At 49.2% G+C, this 13,342-nt stretch overlaps 1 protein-coding gene across 2 annotated transcripts in view; it reads right to left on the reverse strand.

Annotated features, from left to right (window-relative positions):
* Positions 1-13,342, reverse strand: part of USP7 (ubiquitin specific peptidase 7) — a 1,528,604-nt gene that overhangs the window by 803,065 nt on the left and 712,197 nt on the right. For both annotated transcript variants that reach the window (XM_086941365.1, XM_086941366.1), the window contains exon 10: positions 7,088-7,178. In XM_086941365.1, coding sequence (XP_086797491.1) covers positions 7,088-7,178 — 91 coding nt within the window. The remainder of the gene's footprint in view (positions 1-7,087; positions 7,179-13,342) is intronic.

Genomic DNA, 13,342 nt, shown 5'->3' on the forward strand with positions numbered 1-13,342 from the left:
CACTCCTGGAGGACAACATCAGAACCTCACAAGAGACCATGCCATTGACGTGTGTTACGACCTTTACACCGATCTCTAATGACATTAAGAGAATTGTCAAGAAACATTGGCAAATTCTTAATACAGGAGAGCTGACTCTGGAGATCCCTAGGTTTGCCTTCAAAAGGTCCAGTAACATCAAAGATGTCCTGGTTCATACCAGACCAAAACAAAATGTGGTTCGCAGACAGAACACACTATGGCAACTCCCTCCAGTGAAGGGACACTACCCATGTGGCTCCTGCAGCGTTTGCCCCTTTACCAATGTCACCAAGTCTATCAACTTGACCGAGACATTCACTTGGGAAATTCGTAATCACACCAATTGTAATTCCTCCAATTGTATCTACCTCATTAGGTGCCCTTGCGAATTACAATATGTGGGCATGACCACCAGATTGGTCAAGACTCGTATATCGGAGCATCGTAGTAATATCCGATGCAAAAAGACTAACACGAAGATGTGTCGTCACTTCCTAGAACATAACCACACTGCTGACTCTATTTGGTGGGTTATCCTGGAAACACCTAACAGCAGATCCAAACAGGACCTGTTCCACAAAGAGCAGCGTTGGATACATAGGTTATCATCAGACAAACGGGGGCTCAACGAAGACATCCCATGGAGCAGTCTGTAAACATACCGGCTGTCTTTGTCCCAGGCTTGGTACATAATAGTCTGTAATATTCTGCAGTATTTATCCCATAGCTAGAGTGGCGGTACCAATAGGGAGCTGAACACATACAGCCCATGTCCACGTAGTGCTTCCCAATGTTATAAATTGATCACTGTAATTATACACATAGAGCATCATTGGGACAATAACTATAAAAGAAGGGGTTCACTGTTCACCTTTTCACTCTTCCAAGATGGCGCCCATAGTTAACGCCATTCCACACGAGAGATACGATATGCCCGATTAATTCTTCAATATAAGAGGGCTGACCCATTCGTTTTCATAGATACACACTACTAATAACCACCGCCTAAGAGTACTTTTGAATCCAACACACCCTTCAATGCAAACACTAGTTTCTCAGTGTGAGCGCACTTGGAATCCCCCTTCCAAGATGGCGACCACGTTTGCATAACCTAACACGTGACCCACGAGCCACGAGGGTGACGCCCCAAACGAGTAACAAATACTGCAGCATACCGGGAACCCGACACTATCCGGATCCCGGTAGCGATGGGTAGGCGCAAGAGCTCTGACCAAGGCTCTGAGAAGTAAGTACATGGCGCGCCTTTTATAGCGACCCCCTGGGAGCGCAGCGGGTTTAATAGACCGACCCGGACACCAGACGCTTGGTGTACAACCGGGCGCTTCCACAGCCAGTTTGGGCAATCCGACTGAACACGAGGGCTCTGTGTTTGTGATTTCCAGATCGCATCCTATACATTTTGATACTAGGCAACACCACAATATTTAACACTCTGCAAGTGACGCCTGTTAATCGCCAACGCTGCACTTTGGTGGTGTCTGTTTATCTCCGAGACCCCTATATCAATATGAATATGGCAACCACACTACAGGGGCAGATCTATGGCAATGATTACTTATATGTGCCTACTTACCCGCATAGATTCCTATATAGGATGAATGTATTATAACACTATTGGTGCATACTGGTGGTGCGAGATCCTCAGTACATAGAAAAAACAGTCCACCAATGAAACACCCAGACACTGGGTGCTCCCTGACAATTTTGAAAAAACACATCTTTGTCTTCCCTCTAGCCATTAAACCCCTATTGGCTCTCTCCCTTGATGTCACACCTACCGGGTACTGTTGACACCTGTACTCCTTGACCTGTAGGTGAGTATCTAAGGAATCTCCAGAGATAGACATATTAGATACCTTGAATAAGACTGCTGCTATCATGTTTTTATTTATCCTTTCTGTTTTTAGTTTCTAATTTTATTTTGTGATAGAGGTGACATGCAATAAAAGTGAATATAGTGGATACTTATTGGTCACGGCTCACAGAATGTCACAGGCACAGAATCACTCCTCTGCACGTAATCACAGTGTGCTCACGGTCAAGAATGGGTAACTGTTGTCCTTGTATTTTGATAACTCTTCCCTTTTGTCTCCACTAGGCAAGAGCGGTTACAATCAGGTAGTACAACAGTAATAGTAAAATTGATGTTTATAGGTTGACACTTTTAGGTCTTTCCTTGTGATAGATGTATATAAGGTCCTGAAGAATCGCAGCATAATTGCAGAAGCGAGAAACATGTTGACCCCACTGAACGTTGTGTAGTCCTAGATCGTGATACAGAACCTAACTTCTGGCGATCATAGGCCACCCACTGATTTTATTTATAGCACGGGAACCACCAGAATAAATTGCTCTCCGGTATCCCTTGCTATATTTTAACTCACCCACCTACACTATTCACTTCTTACTTGGCCCCTCACTTGCACTTCACCCACAGGCTGTTGGAAAAAAGATCTCCGATAAAGAGCCCCTCCTAGAGGTGAGCCCGTTGGACATTGCACCGCCTGCCCAACGAGGAGCAACGGCCAATGATGAAGCATGACACTTGCAAGAGTGTGTGAGGCCATTCATTCCAACTAATGGGATGCCCAGGGTAGCACTCCACTGAGCACCACCCATATTCTTCCCTCCTTGACCTTTTTACCTTTACTTTTACCTTTACTTTTGACTCAGCCCTTGATAGTGCCCAGAGCAGAGCCCTGCTGGGCTAAAGAGAGAAGCAACAAGATTACTTCAGAGAGGAGGGTAGAAAGGGGATCCACAGCCTTTGCTGTGCATCATGCCACAAATTTGTTCCACATGCAGGCGTATACAGACTTTGTGGAGGGACATCTGGCTGCCAAGATTACGTTACAGACTTCGGGAAGCAGGTCTATATACATCAACTGCCGTAGCTCAATCTCCACGCAGGGAGGTGGAGACTGGACAGGTTCGGGTGGAGGACCGTCCCCTGCTGCTGTGACAGAAGATCCTCCCAAAGAAGGGGTCTGATCGGAGGATCGATGGACACAATGAGCAGCTCGGGATACCAGACTCTTCTTGCTCAATCCGGAGCCACAAGAATGACTCGGGCCCGGTCGCGTCTGATCTTCAGCACTCTGGACAGAAGTGGTATAGGCGGAAAGGCGTACAACAGACCGCAACTCTACTCGCGACAAAAAGCATTGTCGAGCGAGTGCCGTCTTGGAAATTCCAAAGAGCAGAATTGCTGACATTGTGTGTTCTCTTCGGTGGCGAATAAATCTAACCAAGGCTCTCCCCATTGTTGAAAGACCTTGCACCACCTCCGAGTAAAGAAGCCATTCGTGATTAATCATGCAACGGCGGCTGAGTTCATCCGCCCTGGCGTTTAAAGAACCTGCTAGGAGTGAAGGAAGGGGGGAGTGAAGGAAGGGGGGAGTGAGGGAAGGGGGGAGTGAGGGAAGGGGGGAGTGAGGGAAGGGGGGAGTGAGGGAAGGGGGGAGTGAGGGAAGGGGGGAGTGAGGGAAGGGGGGAGTGAGGGAAGGGGGGAGTGAGGGAAGGGGGGAGTGAGGGAAGGGGGGAGTGAGGGAAGGGGGGAGTGAGGGAAGGGGGGAGTGAGGGAAGGGGAGTGAGGGAAGGGAGTGAGGAAGGGGGGAGTGAGGAAAGGGGGAGTGAGGGAAGGGGGGAGTGAGGGAAGGGGGGAGTGAGGGAAGGGGGGAGTGAGGGAAGGGGGGAGTGAGGGAAGGGGGGAGTGAGGGAAGGGGGGAGTGAGGGAAGGGGGGAGTGAGGGAAGGGGGGAGTGAGGGAAGGGGGGAGTGAGGGAAGGGGGGAGTGAGGGAAGGGGGGAGTGAGGGAAGGGGGGAGTGAGGGAAGGGGGGAGTGAGGGAAGGGGGGAGTGAGGGAAGGGGGGAGTGAGGGAAGGGGGGAGTGAGGGAAGGGGGGAGTGAGGGAAGGGGGGAGTGAGGGAAGGGGGGAGTGAGGGAAGGGGGGAGTGAGGGAAGGGGGGAGTGAGGGAAGGGGGGAGTGAGGGAAGGGGGGAGTGAGGGAAGGGGGGAGTGAGGGAAGGGGGAGTGAAGGGAAGGGGGGAGTGAGGGAAGGGGGGGAGTGAGGGAAGGGGGAGTGAGGAAGGGGGGAGTGAGGGAAGGGGGGAGTGAGGGAAGGGGGGAGTGAGGGAAGGGGGGAGTGAGGGAAGGGGGGAGTGAGGGAAGGGGGGAGTGAGGGAAGGGGGGAGTGAGGGAAGGGGGGAGTGAGGGAAGGGGGGAGTGAGGGAAGGGAGTGAGGGAAGGGAGTGAGGGAAGGGAGTGAGGGAAGGGAGTGATGGACGTGAGGGTCGACGACTGGAATCGAACAGATGAAGGTCACGTCGAACTTTGGATAGTAGATTTAGTTATAGATGTTTTGCGTGTCAAACAAGTTATAAAAACGAAGTTTTCGAATCGGTGCGCAAAAAATTGCATCAGAACCCAATGGTGGAAAAAAACAATCTAAGGATGAGTCGATGCCCATGCGCACTTTCGTCCAAAGGAGGAGTCACCTATCTTGTGACTACAAAGACTTCTTCCAAGATAACAAGGTGCAACCATCCGAGCTTAACACCAGATGGCAATCTAATGCAAAGTGTACCATCTGCAGCTCATATGCCTCGAACATGAAATTACTCACCAGTTATCAGGAGAGGTCCCAGTACTGGATCTTTGTGCCCAGCAATGACCATAAAAAGTAATTTAAACTGATTTTCCGATACCTGATTTTCCTCCATGGGATAACATTGGCTGGTTTTTGCAAGAAATTCTTCTATGGGTTGATTTTCGAAACATACAAATATTCTTTAAAAATCACCTGTGTAACAAAAACGATTTCTTTCAACTGTTTACGGGAGATGCACCAGGCTGAATCCAGGATCCAGCCCTGAGTAAGAAAACATAAGAAAAGTAACAGATATTGCATTTTACTTAAAATCCCCATTGAGCTCAATGTTATAATTGTGTTTAACTTGTGTTGCATATTGCAAAAACTGTATTTATTGCATTCAAGAGTCTATTGCTCATTGAAAGTATTTAACTCTAGCATCTCATTCTGAGAAAGTATTTTTATACCTACTTGTGGTTCTAAAATAAAACAACATTTTTATATAAACCAATTGGCCTAGAGTTCGGTTCTAGAGTTTTCTGAGACTATTTGCTGACTGAGTGTGCACAACAAATGCTTTACACTACGCTCGGATACGGCCTTACTGCTCGACCAAGCTACCTTTTTAGAGAGAAAGGTTAGATCTAACTTAATCTAACTTTAACCTCTGGGGACTGCGGACTCTGTGCACACTGTACCTTACTTTGGTGCAGAATATACAGACACAATTTCTTACATTATGTCCCATGTCTGGGTTTATCAGCAGCTTTTACTGTTTCTAATCCGAAGGGGGAGGCATCGGGCAAAGGCTCTTTAGACCGAGTATCCTTGTCCTTACATGCCGGTTTCTGCTTCGAAGGTTTTGGTTCCGAACACTTCGGTGTCGAAGGCGGTTTCTTAGGTACCGCTGGGATTGCCACAGAGATGTTTTGGTGCTGAAGGTGTTGGTTGGACACTGATATGGGGCTGGCTCGAGCAGGAGGCTTTTCTTTGAGTTTCTGTGCCGGGCCCGAGGACGGGGCATCTAACACTTTTTGTTGGTGCCGACCTAGGCACGTAGGCAGAGGAGGCACAGTATTTTTTCTTTGTTTGTTGAGGGGAATCTTTACTCTCAGTACGTTGATCAAGAGTAATCTGCTCCTCTTCTTCCATGTCAGAATCGGCTTCAGACAAGGAGATATGCTGTTCTGGTTCCTCTGCTCCTTGTGCGTGACGTTGTGTCAGAATCTTCACCGAGGATGTCCGGTGCAGAGCCGCTTTGATGTCATGAAGCGGCGTTTTTAATCTAAAAGATCAGCATGTGTTGGTCTTTCTGGTCATACTCTTGGGCAAGGCAGAGGTTGCACACTTCGTGTAAGTGGTGCGTGGAAATTAAGCATGACATAGCGCTGTCGGAGCGGGTAGGCCAGACAGCCTGCCACGAGTTTTCCCATTGAAGTTTTTTTGAGTTGAGATGCTACACAAAGAATGGGAAACCACAATCAATAATACCGTTGAGGGTAGTGGATTGCACGAAGGAGACTGAGAAACCGTGCCAAACAGGAGCCCCTTAATACACATCCGAACCAGATGGGGGGAAAAAACAATCTAAGGATGTAATGGATGCCCATGTGCACTATCACCAAAAGGAGCAGTCGCCTATCTCGTGACTGGAAAGACGTGGAAGAAAAACAAAGTACAAAATCCAGACCCAACACTAGATGGTGAGCTATGCACGTTACCTACAGTACTTTTTCTATAGAAGAAAAACACATCTCCGCTGAAGTGTACAAATGTGATTAATAAACAATGGGAACCGTGTCCCCTTCATTGAACGCCAAGTGAAACTTGAAGCGCCTGGTACAATCCATATGACCAAATTAGTAGAATGTCTTGTTAACAAGAAGTTGGTCGCAAGCAGATCAGACTGCAGAGAATGAAGAATTGTGGTATGTTCCGGAATCCAAAAGGAAGCCGAAAAAGTAGGTTCGATCAATGAGTAAATAGGTTTCATATGCTGGGCATAATCAGGAATGTATGCCCTCCCGAAATTAACAAACCCAAGCAAAGATTGCACTTTTTTGAGAGTAGATAGAAGTTGCAATTGGGCACAAATTTTCCAGAAATTGGGGGCCAACCCCCTACCTTCATTGTTTAGTTTGTAACCAAGAAAAAGAACTGCCAAGAAGGCGATGTGAGACTATGCAAAATTCAATTCGTGACCCCAGTTTGTCAAACGTACATTATTTGAAAGAGCATAGCAAGTTAGTAAGCCGCCTAACATTTTAAAATTCATTACTTGTTCTAAACTGCAGAAGCTATACAACTAAAAGTAGTTGGGCTGATTGGCATCTAATAAATGTTATAAGCTTTTTCTTTTATTTATGCAATGAATCAAGTTAAGATCAAGCCAAACAAAATACACAAACTTAAAAGCCTTAGAAACACAATGTTATCGGATGGTGATGAAACTTACTATTTTTCTTCCCCTTTATGCTTAGTTGGATATCATAATAATCCTCTATTCTTTCAGACCGGTAGTCTACATGCTTGCACTGGATGTAGGACTGAAAAAACAAGACAAGAACATACTGGTCAACTTTTGCACCCTTCATTTACAAAAAAAAATACTGACAATGTACTGAGAATCCTAACTAATGCTTAATCCACCCACTTCACTTTGGGTCAGGCTTATGGGGGACATCAGTCTGCAAAATACCAGATAGCGTACTAAACCAAAATAAAAACACAAGAAAAGTGTACCCCGCTGGTCCCCAACCTGACCAAAACAGCCTATTGCATGATCTCATTGCATCCGCCATACTTTGTCTCCTTGGCTTGGAGGACACAATGCACAAACTTTAATGAAAAAAAAATCTATCCTTTTAATTTGACTAAACATATTTGAAAGGAACCAATGGCAAGTATTGGAGTTAGTACCCTAGTATATTGTTCTTGCTCATTGTCAAGAATTTTTCTATACTCTGGGAGGAAGAAAAAAAAAGATTTACATGGTGCAGGTAGCAATGTCCAAAAGTGGCACAGAAAAATAACTGTGCAACAAAGTTTAACAAATGTATGCATTTGCTGCTAAATGAACGTTGGCAGGATGAAGTTATTAAAGCTGAGGAGGTCGAACCGTACCAATTTGCAGAAACTTTCCATGGTTCCACCTTTGAAAAGCCACTGCCTCCCCCTGCATTCCCACTGCATCATTTCAGGTTCCCAATAGTTCACAGACTCGTAGGAAGCCATTTGCTTCCTGCGCGTCTGTGAACTAACAGGTACGTTTGGGGGCTGGGGAGGGGGGATTTGAAACGAAAGAGGCATCGGGGGAAAGGAATAAGCCATAATACACGAATGTGCATGGGAGTGGCCCTTTGGCCAAGGGTCATTACCATTGGGGGCTATTTTAGCCAGCCCACAATGTTTTTGTTTTGGGGAGCGACCCCTTTGGCAAGGGTCGCTCCCCTTTTGGGGGAAAATCGAAAGGCTTTGTCTGCCTCCCTGAGGGGAGGCGGAATTATTTTATTTAATTAAAAAACGGCCCTAATTGACCAATGTGCTTGGGAGTGGCCCCTTGTGCAAGGGTCACTCACATTGGAGGCCATTTTAGCAAGCCCAAAATGTTTTATTTTATTTTGGGAGCAACCGCTTAGGCAAGGGTTGCTACCCTTTTGGGAAACATTATTTTTGCTTTGTTTGCCCTCTGGGGGTGGGGGGAGATAGAATTTTTTATCCATATTCATGCTTTAGCTCACTCCACCACCCTAGTTCAGACATGGCCATATGCAAATTAGTCTGACCCTTGCCTCATGGGAACAGTCCAGCACGAACTGCCAAACCATATCTTCCCTGCCCTGGAAACAACCATCCTGGGACCGGTTTCTGGCTAATCAGCCGCCATCAGCCAGGCTACCTTGAGTCCAGTGGCAAAGTGAACAAGGGACCCACGTCTGGGCATACCCTGCCAACTAAAGAGTAATGAAAGCGCACCGGTTTAGACTGATTTGCATATGGCCATGTCTGAACTTGGGGTGGTGGAGTGAGCTAAACAAAGATGATGGATTAAACCAAGATCAGTTGATGGGGGGTGAGTGTTAGATTTGCTCAAGCACTCTGTCCATCATCCCCTTTGGCATCACCTTGAGGGGCAGTTCGGTATTTTTTTGTAAGGTCACTAGGCCACCAGGGTTTATTTTTATGTTAGGGAGCCTCCCCTTGGACATGGGTCGCTCCTCTTTATGGGAGGATGATTGTAGCCATTTCTGCCCTCTTTGGGTGGCAGAGTAGCAGTATGTGTTTAGGCCCATCTGCCCACTAAACACCAGAGATTTTAAGTATTGGGGGTGGCCTCAGGGCAAGGGTTGGTCCACTTTTACGGGGGTGAATATTTAATTTGTACTGTTAGGACCACCTACCCCTTAGCTTGGCAGATGGACTGGTGCATTATTTGCATATATGATTGTAATGATTTGTTCTCCTTTTAAATCTAGCGCAAAGCTTTTGATTCCAGTTTGCGGTTTCAACAGTGGTTCTGCAGTTTTGCGTAGTTGCATTTTTTTGGTAAGAAAAGCTTTTTTGTTGTATGTACTCCAAATGAGTAATATTGTTATGTATGGATGCATTTTTTGTAAGTGGTGTCACAGTGGCAGCGTATTTTGTTAGTTTGTTTAGCATGAAAATCTTTGTGATGTGTTTTGCATGGTCTTAGGTGTAATTTTCTTTTCTTTCTTTTTTAGTGGGATATTGTTGATCCATACTGTGTCTGTGCAGAGTACGTGATTGTGATTTTAGCTGCTTCTGGCAAGTGAGTGGTATTGTTTTGGAGTGTATAGGTATTTTTGATAACGGTGCATTTTGTTTATTTCTTATCTTACAAAGTGTTTGTTGTTGTTGACTTGTTTGAAAAGTTATCTTTATTAGTAATCATTATGGCTAGCCGTAGAATGACTGCTCAGCAGATGGTTGGTATGCTTCTTGAATCTTCCTCTGAGCCGGATTATGAGACTGACAGTGCGTCTGAGGGAGAGGAGGGAGGGGAAGATTCTGGCAGTGAGTTTTCTCTCCACATGGAATCATCGGATGATGAAGGTTCGCTCCGTGCTTTGAAGGGCCTGTTTTAGAGGAGGATAATGATGTGACGATGGTGCAAGAGGCATCTGGATTGCAGCCTGAGGCTGCTAGGCTTCCTACTGGAAGTGCTGGACTCTGGGTTGATCCAAACATGGTGTTGCCTGCCTTTAGCGGAGATGCAGGGTGTGTAGTTGATTGTGGACATGTTTTGCCTATACACTATTTTCAGTTATTTATGGAAGATGGATTTTTGGGTGAGATTGTTGAGCAGACTAATTTGTATGCTCAACAGTTTTTGAGGGACAAAAGTGAGAAACCTAAGCCCCACTCTAGAGCTACCCGGTGGACTCCCACAAATCTGGAAGAGATTAAGAAGTTTTTGGGTTTGACTTTATTGAAGGGGTTGCTAAGGAAGCCGAACCTGGCCTCATATTAGTCTTCCAGCCCCTTGATGGCAACAGCTATATTTCCTGCAGTTATGGCTCATGATCGGTATTTACTTTTGCTACGCATGCTGCATTTTGTTGATAATTCTTTGGCGTTGGCAAGTAGTCACCCTGACCGTAACCACCTTTTTAGGATTCAGACTGTTCTTGACCACTTTGTTGATCGATTTTCATAGATATGCATTCCAGGGAAAGAAATATCTATTGATGAGTCTGGTTTTGTTCAAGGGTCATTTGGTTTTTAGGCAGTACGTCCATAGCAAGAGGGCACGCTATGGAATTAAACGGTATATTTTGACAGAGTAGGACAGGATCGGTTTTTAATTTGTGTGTACACTGGTAGAGATTCGACTATTGACCCCCCTGGTTGTCCTTCCACTTTTGGAGTTTCAGAGAAAATTGTGTGGGATCTTGCTAGAAGACTGTTTAACAGAGGCCACCATTTGTACCATGATAACTTCTACACTGCTGTGCAATTATTTAGGGAATTGTTTAAAAGTGGACACTTTTTCATGTGGCACAATGCGCTCCAACCGCAAATGTTATCCGAAAGAGCTTGTTTGCAAAAAACTTCAGAGGTGTCAGTGCAGTTCCTTTCGTAGTGATGAACTACTAGCTGTGAAATTTGTGGACAGGAGGGATGTTTACATGCTGACTACCATCCATGATGAGAGTACTTCACCTGTGCCTGTTTGGAGTCAGGTTGCTGAAGTGCATAAGCCTGTGTGCATTCTAGACTACAATCAGCACATGGGTGGTGTTGACAGAGTAGATCAGAGGTTGGAACCTTACTCTGTGATAGCTAGCCTTGTTGTGGATCAGGTGAGTGTTCCTAGATTTGGAGTGGTGGAGGATGTGGCTAGATTAAAAGATCACCACTTTTCTGATTACATTCCTCTCACATCTACGAAAGATTTTCCCACTAGAAGATGTAGAGTCTGTTAGCGAAGAGGTTTGAGGAAGGAGACTCAACTTTTCTGCCACAGGCGTACTTCTAACCCTGGGCTGTGTGTGCCTGCTTGTTATAGAGCGTACCACACACAGAATAATTTTTGGGAGTATCCATGAGTGGCAAAGTGAACTCCCTGGTCTGTATTGTTTAAAACTGTGCATTCTGTTTCAAGGTTGGCATTAGTGCCATGTATTTAGTTTCAGACTTTAAGTTAGTAGTTTTGTATCTATTTGCAATTTGTGTTTTTTTTGCTTAAAAAATCCTAAAAGATCCTGGCGGGGTGCGTGGACTGCCGCTTGGCTGGCGGGGTGCGTGGACTGCCGCTTGGCTGGCGGGGTGCGGGGACTGCCGCTTGGCTGGCGGGGTGCGGAGTCTTGCGCTTGGCTGGCGGGGTGCGTGTACTGCTGCTTGGCAGGCGGGGTGCGTGTACTGCTGCTTGGCAGGCGGGGTGCGGGGACTGGCGCTTGGCAGGCGGGGTGCGGGGACTGGCGCTTGGCAGGCGGGGTGCGGGGACTGGCGCTTGGCAGGCGGGGTGCGGGGACTGGCGCTTGGCTGGCGGGGTGCGGGGACTGGCGCTTGCCTGGCGGGGTGCGGGGACTGGCGCTTGCCTGGCGGGGTGCGGGGACTGGCGCTTGCCTGGCGGGGTGCGGGGACTGGCGCTTGCCTGGCGGGGTGCGGCGGACTGGCGCTTGCCTGGCGGGGTGCGGGGACTGGCGCTTGCCTGGCGGGGTGCGGGGACTGGCGCTTGCCTGGCGGGGTGCGGGGACTGGCGCTTGCCTGGCGGGGTGCGGGGACTGGCGCTTGCCTGGCGGGGTGCGGGGACTGGCGCTTGCCTGGCGGGGTGCGGGGACTGGCGCTTGCCTGGCGGGGTGCGGGGACTGGCGCTTGCCTGGCGGGGTGCGGGGACTGGCGCTTGCCTGGCGGGGTGCGGGGACTGGCGCTTGCCTGGCGGGGTGCGGGGACTGGCGCTTGCCTGGCGGGGTGCGGGGACTGGCGCTTGCCTGGCGGGGTGCGGGGACTGGCGCTTGCCTGGCGGGGTGCGGGGACTGGCGCTTGCCTGGCGGGGTGCGGGGACTGGCGCTTGCCTGGCGGGGTGCGGGGACTGGCGCTTGCCTGGCGGGGTGCAGGGACTGGCGCTTGCCTGGCGGGGTGCAGGGACTGGCGCTTGCCTGGCGGGGTGCGGGGACTGGCGCTTGCCTGGCGGGGTGCGGGGACTGGCGCTTGCCTGGCGGGGTGCGGGGACTGGCGCTTGCCTGGCGGGTTGCGGGGACTGGCGCTTGCCTGGCGGGTTGCGGGGACTGGCGCTTGGCTGGCGGGGACTGGCGCTTGGCTGGCGGGGACTGGCGCTTGGCTGGCGGGGACTGGCGCTTGGGTGCGGGGACTGGCGCTTGGCTGGCGGGGTGCGGGGACTGGCGCTTGGCTGGCGGGGTGCGGGGACTGGCGCTTGGCTGGCGGGGTGCGGGGACTAGCGCTTGGCTGGCGGGGTGCGGGGACTGGCGCTTGGGTGGCGGGGTGCGGGGACTGCCGCTTGGGTGGCGGGGTGCGGGGACTGCCGCTTGGGTGGCGGGGTGCGGGGACTGCCGCTTGGGTGGCGGGGTGCGGGGACTGCCGCTTGGGTGGCGGGGTGCGGGGACTGCCGCTTGGGTGGCGGGGTGCAGGGACTGGCGCTTGGCTGGCGGGGTGCAGGGACTGGCGCTTGGCTGGCGGGGTGCAGGGACTGGCGCTTGGCTGGCGGGGTGCAGGGACTGGCGCTTGGCTGGCGGGGTGCGGGGACTGGCGGGGTGCGGGGACTGGCGCTTGGCTGGCGGGGTGCGGGGACTGGCGCTTGGCTGACGGGGTGCATGGACTGGCGCTTGAATGGTGGTGTGCGTGGACTGGTGTTCGGCTGGCGGTGTGGGAGTAGTGACTTGATGCTGGTGACTACACACTGCTAGCCGAGTGCCACTCCACACAATCCGTCAGTTTGTGTAGTTGCTGTGTCAGGAATGTGTGAAAACCTAAGGGGTTAGGCCCATAAGGACAAGTGGGTAAGCTGGATCCTATTTGAATGCAAACAACAAGAAAAATGCCTACCCACCAATTTTTACACAAAATTCAACAGGTCAAAAAAGCGTTTGTCAATTTTGACAAGGTATTTATTAGTACCAGCTATTTGTATATACTTAAAATTTTTGAAAAATCTTTATGACAAAAAAAAGCACTATACATCCATATATTTACATTATTGTACATATTAATGTACAACAAAATGGCAGTG

Source organism: Lissotriton vulgaris, chromosome 10, assembly GCF_964263255.1.
Source record: "Lissotriton vulgaris chromosome 10, aLisVul1.2, whole genome shotgun sequence".
NCBI classification, from domain to species: domain Eukaryota; kingdom Metazoa; phylum Chordata; class Amphibia; order Caudata; family Salamandridae; genus Lissotriton; species Lissotriton vulgaris.